This window comes from Seriola aureovittata, chromosome 10, assembly GCF_021018895.1.
Source record: "Seriola aureovittata isolate HTS-2021-v1 ecotype China chromosome 10, ASM2101889v1, whole genome shotgun sequence".
In the NCBI taxonomy this organism is placed as follows: Eukaryota; Metazoa; Chordata; class Actinopteri; order Carangiformes; family Carangidae; genus Seriola; species Seriola aureovittata.
This window is the reverse complement of record NC_079373.1, coordinates 20,922,591-20,935,766: the sequence shown is the minus strand read 5'-3', so window position 1 is coordinate 20,935,766 and position 13,176 is coordinate 20,922,591. Positions and strand designations below refer to the sequence as shown.

General features: G+C 39.1%; 2 protein-coding genes across 9 annotated transcripts in view; both read right to left on the bottom strand.

Moving 5' to 3' along the window:
* Nucleotides 1-5,970, bottom strand: part of bicd1a (bicaudal D homolog 1a) — a 29,899-nt gene extending 23,929 nt beyond the window's left edge. For 2 of the 8 annotated variants that reach the window (XR_008828913.1, XM_056387957.1), the window contains exon 1: nt 5,436-5,970. Coding sequence is in view for 6 of the 8 variants with exons in the window: in XM_056387957.1 (XP_056243932.1) it covers nt 5,436-5,651 (216 nt within the window). In the remaining 2 variants the exon portion in view is untranslated. The remainder of the gene's footprint in view (nt 1-5,435) is intronic. The other 6 variants (XR_008828914.1, XM_056387961.1, XM_056387958.1 and 3 more) reach the window with 3 other exon arrangements.
* A 2,430-nt stretch (nt 5,971-8,400) lies between these two features.
* Nucleotides 8,401-11,098, bottom strand: LOC130176215 (intestine-specific homeobox-like). The gene is made up of 5 exons (XM_056387166.1): nt 10,903-11,098; nt 10,726-10,770; nt 10,461-10,609; nt 9,200-9,313; nt 8,401-9,001 (listed from the first exon to the last, which is right to left on the bottom strand). The coding sequence occupies exons 1-5, from the start codon at nt 11,096-11,098 to the stop codon at nt 8,837-8,839; spliced, it is 669 nt and encodes a 222-aa protein (XP_056243141.1). The 3' UTR covers nt 8,401-8,836.
* Nucleotides 11,099-13,176: the final 2,078 nt, after the last annotated feature.

Genomic DNA, 13,176 nt, shown 5'->3' with positions numbered 1-13,176 from the left:
TCTGTTTTATATGATCGTAGAAATCACATTGAACGTGTCAGATGTGTTTCAACATTCACCGATTTCTACAATGCACTCCACGCTACACACAATAGAACGCAGCTTAGCTCAGACATCATACGTTTTCGCTACACAGAGCAGAAATCGATGCATAATTCCCACTTCACTCCAGGGGGTGTGGTGGGGGGGTTGGGGGGGCATGAGTGGGAGAGCCATGGGAAATGAGGAGGGGGGATGGTGGACTGATGGTGTAGAGAAAAAGTGAAAGAAGGGAACAGTACCATCTCATGAGGTATTGATTCATCCCCTCCATCCATGTTTACTGCCCTCCTGTACTGAGCCCTGCTAATGTAAAAGAGGAGCAGAGAGGAGGAGGAGAAGAGGGGACAGGAACCTGTAATGCATCCTTTCTCCCCAGTCAGGGCAGATAAATTTACAACCACAGCTGCTCTCATGCCTGGATTATTGTCCCAGAATTTGAGGCCTGATCGAACACACCAGGATGTATGAAGAAAAAAAAAAGTTTAATAAGTTAATGCGTATTCAAGTTTTGGTTTTCTTTTCATTCATTGTCTCTTGTTTCTACAGATTCAGACACCATCTGGTATAAACAGATGTGCAAAGCAGGTTCAAATGTCCCGCTTAGCACCTAACGTTCACAGTCTTGTCTGCTACATTTCCCCAGTTAAAAGTTAACAGTTGGCGAGGGAGATATGTTCAAACACCTCTGGAAATGTCACTCCTCATCTCTAATATATTCAGGATGTGCTGTTCCTCGTTGCACAGGACACAGAAGGTTTGTGGATCAGTGTGACTTTGCACAGGTCATTCACTTGGCTTTATAATTCATTCTGAAGGAGGTTAAGACAAGCAACAGCTTCACACCCTCATCACTGGCCCCTGATGACTGAGCAGTCGCATGATATTAACTTGACTTATGCAGATACACTGTGGAGCAAATCACAGAGGGAATGGAGTGACAGCTAATCAATCATTACAGTATATTCTCATATTATGCTTGCTGCTGTTTCTTTATCTGACAGGTTACCCTTGAGGATAATGCACCATTATAACTTTGATACACTGGGAAATATTTGTCTATGCAGCAGGATTTCAAAAAAGAAAAGGCCAAATCTGGCATCTGTTTACTATTAATCAATTAAAAAAAAAAAAATCATTTTTAAAGCATGACATTTGTGTTGTTGACACCTTGTTTTAATTGACCGTTGTAGCTGTTATTTGCTTTCTTACTGAGAGTTAGATGAGTATTGACACTGCTCATGTCTGTATGTTAAACTTGAAGCTACAGCCAGCAGGTGGTTAGCTTAGCTTAGCTTAGCCTAACAGAAACAGGGGAACAGCATACAGCTAGCCTTGTTCTGTTTTCCTGTAACATAAAGACAATAATTACAATATCTGTAAAACAATTCACTTTGGGGGATTATTCATATATATTGAATGTCTCTTTAAACTTAAATCAATTTTCAAATCTATATATCAATAATTATCAAAATAAAAAAAACAAAACAACAAAGTCTTGAACCCAGAGCACAGCTCATCAGCGTTATGTTCTTTCTAAGAACAAAGACTTCATGCTGAACTGATGAATCATGACTGAATCTTCCTTCTTTATGTTTTTAAAGATACCATGTGAAGAATTTGATGCAGATCTCATTTGGCATTTTTCTCAGCCTGAAGCCTGAAGAAGAACAGAACTGACCTGTGAACTGCCAGTTCTCAACATGTCACAAAAGTCAATTCTTCCGTAGACTTGTAATTCAAAAGAGCTTGTCAACAATATCTGAAAAGATGAGTTATGACAGTATCTGAAATGACTAATTCCTCACACTCCTCTTTGCTGGTTGAACTGTCTGAAGATGTCATCTTGGGCTTTGGGAAACGCAATGGGCACTTTTTATTTCTTCATTTCATTTCATTTTCTGACATTTTTAGGCTTGCTTAATTGAAAAAAATAATTGGTAGATTAATTAATAATGAAAATACTAGTTAGATCCTGCCAAAATTCTCAAGATTGTTCCCATGATGATGGTATTCTGTTGTCATTTCCTTATGTTTTCTATTAAATATAACCAGATGCAAATCGTAGCCAGATACAGACACACAAATGCAAAGTTTGGTACAGCAAGACCAAATGAACCCAGCCGAGGCATGAGTGTGTGCAGTCTGTGGGTGGTGAACGTATGTGTCTATGTGAGCGTAAGACAAGCAGTGCTGCAGCGGGTTGTTCTCCACCAGCTGGGACTTGGATTGAGGGCAGAGGACCAGATCATGCAGGACATACTGTATGTGTGAACACACAACATATGCAAACACAGTAGGAACACACATGCAAAGCTGGCCAGCTTGTACATAGACACATGCCCACACAATAGACTACACTCCATGGGACATCTACAGTATGTCGATAATAAGCCAATAGCAAATACAAGCTTCAAGCATAAAACTATTATTTTGTATGATATAATAGTCTGTTGTCTGTTTTGAGGGTGTAAGTATACAACTATATCCTGTAACACATTGTCTTTGAAAGCTTTTAAAAAATTAATACTGACTGGATGAAACAGAAGATACAATCTATTCTCAAATAGAAGAAAAAAGGATGGTGAGACTGTGTAATGCATTTATGGTTTTTCATAGGAATAACTAACAGTCATGAGATAGGCCACTCGGTCCCAAAAGCAATCCCAATTTCTATTTGCTTTCCCCTTCCCTTTTATAATGCACCTCTCCCGAACGCGGGGAGAGAGCAGACATGATGTTATTGTAGTGGCAGGTTTGCGCTCTGCCGTGTGGACTCATATTTATAGAAGTGTGCGACAGGCAGACAGACAGACAGGGACCAGGAGGTGTTTTTCTGTGGAAGTAATATCACCTCCGGAAAATGTTCCCTCCGTGAGACGAGTACAAACAAAGACAGACAGACAGATGGGCAGACAGACAGGTGGGGAAGCAGAGAACACAAAGGGTAAAAATCTAAGTTTTACTAAACATCCACAATCCACTATCCTTATCCTTCCCTCTCCTACTCCAACATCTTCATATTTCTGCTTCTTTGTCTTCCCTGTCTCATCATATCCTTCCCCCCGTCACCCGCCACATCACCCATCCATCCAATAATCCATAAGTGTGAGATATCAGCGAGACAGTGCTCTGCTGCCGTCGGTGTCAGGCTGTCTCTTCGTCTTAACTTGCTGCTGTGAGCTGCACAAAGATCACTCTGATTCGTGCGTGCGGGTCAAAACAAAAATGTTCAACTAGTCAAGCAGTGGAATAAAAAGGGCGCAGGGAAGAAAAAGCGTGAGATGTAAATATATAACCATGCATGTATAATGTAACATGGTGAATGCTACAGTAGTTTGAGCATGTGATGTCATCAATTTTTTATTTGGATCTATATATGCTGAGCAAACCAAGCAAAGAAACGCCCACTGATGGAGTCCATTTTAGTCTGACATGCTATTCACTTTTTCTTGTATCTTGCTTTTTATGTGTCTTTTAATCTTTTGTGGAGGACATTGCCTCGTTTTGTATGAAATGATAGAGTAAAGACTTACAGACTTAAATGAATCATTTCCTCTGTTTTGTCACAATTCAGTTTGTATGTTTTTTGCACTTGCACAGAAACAATGTTGTTTTCATGCAGATGTATTTTTTAATATACAGTGTGGGGGAAATGTATCGCTCATGTGTCTGTGGTTCATTAAGTCAATGCAGGTCTCACATGTTAAAGGGCAACATTTAACTAGTTTTGGAAGAGTGAAAAGAATAAATGAAGACAGGTACTTGGCCCAGGGATGTAATCTTGCAGATAACTGAATAAAGAATGACTATAAATATTCATATTTATTTACAGTTATAGACAGAGCTAACAAAGTTTGTCACTTGGCTTCCATATAATGGATTTCACACATTCTTCAGAGCTGCAACTTATGATTATTTTTATAATCAGCTAATCTGCCAGTTATTTTCTTGATCAATCAATAATCATTTGGTCCATAAAACGTTAAAATATAGTGAACAATGTCCATCACAGTATCCTAAAGCTCAATGTAACATCATCAGATGTCTTTTTTTGTCAGAACAATCGCCCAGAACTGATCAATATTCAATTTGCTATAACGTAAGAGCAAGAAAATCAACAAATTCTTACATCCGAGAACCTGAAACCAACAAATATTTGGCATTTTGATCGACTAATCAATTTATCGTTGAAGCTCCAATGTGCTTTAAGGATTTTTGTGCGACTTTTATTTAAGACCAAAGTGAGTGGTTTGTGCACGATCAGAGATGACACTGTAAAAATAATGATGAGGCCTTCTGAGGTGGCAGCACAGAGAAAACATCCCCTTCTTTTTAACACACACATGCAAAAAAAATAAAAAATACAGCCTTCAGCTCCTTCTTCTCTTGGCCTTTTGGCTCTGACATCTCTATAAGCGACCTTGAGCTGTGAAGCCCTGTCAGCATCCACCTCTTGTTGCTGTATGCATGTATACATTAATGAATAAATACAGCCAATTCATTATTCAGGCTGAGTCCCACAGCACTTCTCTCGACTTTGAAGCTTTTGGATGTGGACTTTTTAACGTCGATGTGAACAATATCAACAAATTGTTTTGGAGTATGAATAAATGTGTGTGTGTAATATTGCATATTCACAGAGAGTCTTGCTGTCCTTGTATCCATGCACATTCTTTATGGAAATCCTTATGTTGACATTTAGATCAATGGGGCAACTGTAGTGAACAACTCTGAAGATCCAATTACTGTTAGCTTCTTGAGAAAAAAAAAAAAAAAAAATCTTGGCAAAACACCAACAGGCTCAGTCCCGACAGAGTTGCCTGAAAGTAATGACTGGCGCCATGCACACACTGGGAAGGAGTCTTGAAACAATGAAATACACTGGTGTGGGAGGTGGAGTAGGGTGTTACTGTGTGCTTGCAGAATCCTGAGCTTGCAAAACAGATATTATGATGTTCAGTGCTGCTTTCTGTAGCTTCATTGCACAGAAACATCATGAATTATTCACGTTTTTTTTTTTTTTTTAGAATTATAACTTATTCAGAGGGAATGAAACCTATACCATCATAAAATAAGACGTTGTTATGTAATCTCTATTTGGAGGATTTTCAATTAAATTACATTTAAGTGATATTAAATTATTGCTCATTTTGTTAAGGACCCTTGAGACCACCCAACGACCCCTGTCGGTCCCCATTCCCCGCTCTGGCCCTGCTCCGGATGGCACACAGGTCTACTGATACCCGCTGAGAGCATGGTAACACAACAAGAAACACATCAGTCATAGCGGGTGGACACCCGCTGGGCTGGTGCAGCTGATCCCGCACACCTGACTGCAGTGCCTTCGCCTCGCCACGGTGTGAATAACAGCAACACAACCCGGTCCTGCCTACCTCCTGTAATTGCTCCAACTCCTTCCTGAGAGTCTCTTGCTCGGTCTCCAGCTCTGCATACTTCTGCTTCAGCGCCTGGTTCTCCTCCAGCACCACCAGACCGCACTCCGCAGCCCTGATCTTCTCCCGGTTCGCCTCGGCCAGCTCCTGGGTGAGCCGTTCCACCTCGGCCCGGTACTGATCCACCGATTCCCCGCATCCTACACCGGCAGCCATCGCCCCTCTTTCTCTCTGTGCCTCTGTCTGTCCCCCTGTCGGTCTGCGCCCCCCCCCCCCCCCCCCTGTCTCTCCACCGCTTTGGACAGAGCCACAGAGGCGGGCGGAGGCTGAGAGATACTGAATATCCGCCCCCCCTCTCTCCTGAGAGCCGGTGCAGGCAGGCAACAGAAATATAAAACGAAACTAAGATTATTTACATTCGCCTCAGCGATATCATCAACAGAACTTAATAACTGATAAATAACATTAAGACGACCACAACGGCGGTTAGATGAAGCCTTGCGAGTTAAAATTAGGTCAGTGTTGTTTGTATGACACTCAGCAAAATACAGAGCATCATTTCTGCTTATTCACGGGAGCAAGGGCGCCACCTGTCCGCCACTTTGAGGTACTATCTATCTATCTATCTATCTATCTATCTATCTATCTATCTATCTATCTATCTATCTATCTATCTATCTATCTATCTATCTATCTATCTATCTATCTATCTATCTATCTATCTATTTGCATATTACAAGTTTCTATGAGAACAATAAAAGAAAAACAGAGTAGAAATAAAAAAATCTCAAAACTGTTGAAGATGTGGAATGCAGCTTTCATTAATGCTGGTACAGGTACATGAGCGTTATTATCATATGTGAAACATGGCTGAAAAGAGTATTATTATTTTTAACTTGCATCATCTGGATTTTTCATCCCGATAGATTCTGCTCTTCAGAACTAATCTTTATGAGCTGAACTTATATTTCATGCATTAAAAGCATAATCATATCCAGGCAGCACAACTGGCCGCTGTGCAGCTTTAGTTGTTCATGCGTTTGTGAGCTCTTATGTAAAATCATGTCCAGTTTAGTTAGATCATCTTATTTGTTCCAGTTGGTATCTTTGTAAACCTTATAAAGATTTTATTAACTTTGTTTGTAAGCTATTTATACACGTGTTCAGTCTAATGCAACTCAGTACAACAGCTCTGCCGTAAATTCTACATTCAACGTTATAGGCACCGTAAAGTGAGACTTTATGAAATAACAGTTCTATTGGATTATATGAGTTATAGTATACAAACCTCTCATTCACCTAGGTAGACCTACTTCCTACTTCATAATGTTACAGTTGAAAACAAAATTCATTACTGGCCACTAGAAGCACAGACATTACAGAAATCACACAGCAAATACTCGGACAACTTTAAATTCCCTCATGGGATGTATTCATTTTGTAGAAGTCCTTTATTAATTCCCCTGAATCCATTATACTGAGAGCTCCTATTAGCCAGTGCATCTACCAGAGTACTGTGCAAAATAATACAAGACAAGTGTTATTGACTGGTCCCTTCAATAACCACATGTGGATTGATTTATGGCCCTTTTTCACTAGTAACGCTATTGAGAATTTCACAATGACTGTCTGCTACTATCTTAGAAGACGTTTACGAGAGCTGTAATTATCAGACGTGTTACATCTTTCTCCTTAATAAGTAGGCTACCATTCAGGACAGCAACAATGTTCTACCATTTCCATGTAATGTAAAGCATTTTCATTGTAATCATCTAAGGGAATAGTGTTTTTATGTTTGTGATATTATCAATCATATCATGTTTTCATCTTATAATAAATACAGAACTATAGATGCCAATTTGGAATCACCCACTTTATTATAAAAATTTGATTACAGAAATGAGGTTATGTTTTTTTTTTTTTTTTTTTTTGATGCTTTCCACCAACTATTTTAATCCTGTCCTCTTTGACCCCGCCCCTGCAGCCAGGAGTACAGTTTATCTTGTGGCTTACACATGCAATAAAGGGAGACATAACCGGGGTGAAAAGTTTAGCCGCGCTCAGAGGCTTGTTAGATGTAATCAGTAATGGTGCTGTCAAGTAAGTTATGATATAGATAGCATTGGTGTGTTATCGTTCTTATAATTAGTAATTATTTGAAAAATGGCCTATGTAGCACTTCTGGGAAAGAAAGTGATGTGAGCATTTCACGTCACTGCTGGAGCCTTCTCTCAAAAGGATATCACTCTCACAGGAAGCAGGTTTCAGGGTAAATGGAAGACAGATATTATTAATGGGAAGGTTGTGAAATACATTTACTGGAACCTTGTCTGTGATATTGATTTCACAAATAAATAAACATGAATTAAGACATTAATATATGGATATTTTTTTTGTTGTTGTCCTTTTTCATTTATGTCACAATTATCTACACACAGATGGGTGGCACACCAGCATGAAGTGTCTCAGGAAGGTGTCGGGCCACCATGTGCCACTAGAGCAGCTCCTTGGCGTTGATTCTACAAGTCTCTGGACTCTCCTGGAGAGATGAACACCGTTCTTCAAAAATATATTTCCTCATTTGGAGTCTTCATGATGGTGATGGCGAGCGCTGTCTAACACGTCAGTCCAAAATTTCCCATAGGTGTTCAACTGGGTTGAGATCTGGTGACTGTGAAGGCCACATCATTTTCATACTCATCAAACAATTCAGTGACCGTTTTCCCTTTAATTTGTCACTCATCTGTATCTCTACAGCCCCAATATATAGTAATACCAGTAATAGTAATTTTTCCCTTTGATCCTATATGACAAGTTCTATAAATTTCCCAGCTGACCCGCCAATAACCTCCATTTACAAGCCCAAATTAAGATAAGGAGAGGTTGTCAGAAAGTCAAACAGATGAACGGTTTATGGCGGTGCAATATCTTATCTCTGACAAGGAAGTGTGGTGTCATGAAAAAAACCTGAAGGCTCTCCTTCACAATAACACAGTGAATACACAGCTCTCTACCAAGAAGCATGTCACAGTATAACGAATGCCCTCAAACCTTGATCTGTACGAATACATCAGTACAGACTTATCACAAGGTCTTTTATTACAAAGAAACCCAGCTGAAGGCTTTCAGTAACCAAGTAGGATATCAACACTGAAAAGTACATTTTATTACTAAATCACAAAAATGCACAGTTGCAAACATGTAAACTTTATTCCAGGTGGACAGCACAGTATATAAAACACATTTTGACAACTGAAGCTAAATATTCAAACAAACAGTTGTCACAGTTTACAGATCACAGTCTACATTTTGTGATTTTGTGTGTCAACTCATTATGATCTTTGTACCACATGTAATCAAAGAAACAGGACAGTGTCATCATTATGGGAATACTGAAGGTCCTATCTCTCTGTCCACAGCGGATCAAAATAGAGAGTTCTGTAATCTGGGGAATGTGTGTTGGTCAGCGAAGCCGGTGTTGTCGTTGTTCCGAGGAACAGCCTCGACTGAAGAGGTTTAGGTAAGCAGCATGGCAGCCAGCAGCACGCTGCCTGCAGCGGGGCCTTCTGTAAGAACAGAGAGAGAGTGCACACAAATGAGAAATAATCCTTGAGAAACAACAAAGGAATCATTGCGTCAGATAACTGCTTTAAGTCAGTTTTCCACTGTTATTTTGTCCCATCAAGCGATTTCACCGGAGATTCCCTCTTTCAACTACTTAATTTAATACTAAATGGACGTTACAGTATGATCAGCAGTGTTACCTCATAATAATGCAGCTCATGCACGGCTGAGTGTACGGGCTGTCTGGTCATCAGCTCCAGATCCTTCAGTGTTTCGGCCTTCCTCCATTTAGCTCTGCGGTTCTGGAACCAAATCTAAAGCACAAACGACGCATAATGAGAAAACATTTAATGAGAATGATATATACTTTCTTCTTAGCCACAGCAGAGAAAAGAAAGACCCAGTTTCATGTCACTTTCTACTGAGAGCAAATCATCCTACACACTGAAAATAACTGGGTTAAAGATTCTGATTTGGGTCAATATTGCACTGTCACAATACTTGAGTCACTTTCCCCAGGACTAATGGATTGTTTTGACCCAGTATAAGTGTTTTTTTATATGTATTACTGTTGGGTTATTTTAATTATTTTAAAATGGGATAGAGTCAAATCTGACTTTAAAACTGTCACAAATGTATTGTTAGTTGTACAAAATGATTTGCATATGACACAGAAAACTGCTAAGGATACAAATATCATTATCAATTATTAACACATAGTGATATGTAAGTTTAAATAGAGCTAGAGCAGATTGTGACCGTCCTTGTCCATATTTTATTCTCAATAAATAACCTGACAGTAATACAACACCAGCTCAAAAAAAACCAATATCTTGGCTCAGACAGTTTTATAACCGAGATAGCAAACAAATTGCCCCAGTCATTTTTAGTGTGCATGTCAGTTTTCAGTACACATCGTCTCATCGTGTAACGTGTCATTTATCATTTTGAAGGTAATACCTTAATACCATTACTATTGCTCCACTGATGACATTTTAGTATTATCAGTCGATTATTTGAGAGCATTCACTGAATTGTTTGCAACCCCAGTTTGACTTATGGACAAGTTACAATTGTTACAATTAGAAAGAAATGTCGGTAAAATATAATCAGTTACAAAATAAAAACAATTTATGTGGTTGATATTTAAGGACGGGACCAAACTTAATAAGAAAAGGGAAAAAAAATATTGGGTTGGATTTGACACAAATTTGTTGCTGTTGTGCATATTTGAATTTATTACTTATCGTTGAATATTGCCACATTATATGTTGAGTATTGTAACATTTACACAAACCACCTGTAAATGTATGATTGAATATTGACATGATGGCGCTTGGTAAAACCACACATAGACACGTACAAAAAGTCAGTCATTCGTGTAAAAACAGGCAGCTGGCAAATCTTAACAAATACACTCAATTATCAATTATCACAAACAATGAGCTGTATGTGTCCTACCTGTATCCGGCCCTCGGTGAGGTGCAGGTGAGAGGCCAGCTGCTCTCTGGTGTTGACGTCTGGGTAGTGAGTCTGCTGGAAGACTTTCTCCAGCTCCTGCACCTGGAACGGTGTGAATGTGACCCTTGTTTGCCTCTTTTTCCTCTGACCTGTAAACAAATGATTGTCACTGTCATCTTCATCATCAGCATCATTCACACATGTATCTAAACATGCAGCTCAGGATCACCATCAGTGTTTCTTGATTATAAAGTATAATACTCACTCGTGCAGTCTGTGGTCTCTTTAAGTAGTCTAATTTGTGGTGTTTCTATGGACAGAGATACATTTTCAACATTAAAATGAATATATTTGTTGGAATCATATTTCAGTGAGAACCATGCTACAACAAACCCTGTGGAGACAGTTAATAAAAAGGTAAGGGTAAGAAAAAAAAACATACCTGTACACGAGTGCTGGTTGGGTTCTCTGGTGTTCTCCTTTATAACAGACCAGTTACGATGAACTCTTTTCTCTTTTCTGACACATGTGGGCCTCCTCAGTATCTCTTCAATGGAATGGGATAATTTTTTACACGGCTGAGTTTCTCTTTCTTGATCCAAGCAGGATTCTCTTTCCGTATCTCCTCTATTCCACATTTCCAGTATTCTATCCCCTGCCATCAGCACCTTTGTCATCAGATGTCTCTTTATACTACAGACTTATTCACTGCTATTCAGAAGCCTTCTCTTACGAACGCCTCTCAGGCTAAGGAAACAAACTCTTGTGCTCTGACTTCTTCTTCTCCTCTCTGGCCTCTACTATCTGTAAGGTGAGGACAGTAAGGTTGTCCTCCCTCTGCTGTCAGCCTGTGTTTGACCTGCATCACATGGTTATCATTAGGGAGGAGCAACCGGCAGTATATAACAGCATACTTCTGGCAAAACCTAGTAATCAACATCTATTCCCATCAGTATCTTTTTTCTCAGTAATGAACTGCTCATTTAAGGTGTGCTCATAGTAAATCTTATGCTCTTGATATAATTATCTGCCCTTATCGCTTCTCCACACACACACACACACACACACACACACACACACACACACACACACACACACACACACACACACACTTTACTAACAAATTCTTGCGTTTTCAAGGCCAGTCCTAAACACAATCTCTGTGGTTTTGTGGCTTGATCAACAGCAGAGACAACATTCAACTATGGAACATATTCAAATTGTTGCTCCTATTTCTTATCACCTGATTTATTGGAAGTCTAATCTTTATTACGTTGGCCTCAGTATACCCTCTAACACTTCAGTTCACCTTTCAGAGACACTGGGAACACAGGCTGTTAGCGACTCCCTGTGGCGTGCAGGAGATAATGTCTCGTGCGTTCAGTATGTCTCCATCTAGTGGTTCATTCAGTTGATTTTCACTCCCAGTTTGAAAAGCAGGTTTTCTGTTACAGTTTGACTCATGCAGAGCCACAGAAAATCATCATACAGGTACTCCTCATGCAGAGTAAGCAGACCATGTGAAGAATCACATGGTGTACCTACATCATTGTCACATACACATATGCATAAAATTATTAGTCGCACATCTAAATAACTTTACTGACAGATGTTAGATTCTTGTCCAAATGCAGTGTTAACCTTTTGTGTACACTGAGCTTTAATGCTGCAGTAGCTATAGATGCAGTGGTGTAATGATTTAAGATTTATGTAAATAAAACAGCATATTTTCTCTGCAACATGTGACACACTTGAGTCTCTTGTAGTCTGTAGGTAATCTAGCATGGAGAGTGTGAAACCATGAGAGGACTGAACAAAGGGAACAAAAAATATATTTAATTCAAAGGGAAGCTTGCAGCTAATTAATGACACACTACTAAATGAATGGTCATGGAAGAATAAATTTTATGAACAAAAATGTTGTTCTGTGCCATTGATGTGTGTGGGTTAAACAAAGGTTAAACATTATTTAAATGAACTCAAAGCAGCTCCCCTCTTTGTAGAATCAGCAAGGTCACGGGATGCAGCGAGACACTGGATCAGGGGAAACAGCTTGACTTAGGCAGTTTTTATCACATCACATGTTATTACAGTCTCCTAGTTTGCATCTCCTCAGGACTTCCCAGCATGCTACAGTGAGGATAATGACTTCATTGTTTTTGTGCGCTGTTCAACTACTTTTCAGGGATAACATTATTTTACACATTTTTATTGCCTAGATAAACCTAATCATTTACCCTGAGACACAGTTCTTGTTATGACAACATCATATACTGTACTCTGTTCTGACAAAAATAATTCTTATTGAAACAAAACAAGTTAGTTTGTTGTATTAATGTAACATGAAACATGTAAAAATGGGACATAAAAGTATCTTGTTATATTGAAATTGCATCATTACCAAAACATTGGTCTATGTGTGTATTGTAATATTCCAATTCAAAATGTTTCACCCTGGATTTCAAAGATTTCTATGTTATTCTTAGATATTGGTAATGAAAGCACATTTTGCAGAGGAGAAAATGAAGTTTTTCTTGCACTTGCAGCTTCTATTTACATTTGTCTTTTACAATAGGCCTTTAAATGAAATCAATATTAATTTTTGCCTCTTAATTTCTACATGTGTAACATGTTAATCTGTAAAGGTTTCCCCGTCCATTCTGTTGGTTGCAGACTGCGAGGTTCACAGTCTCTGTGACTTGATGTGATCATGCGT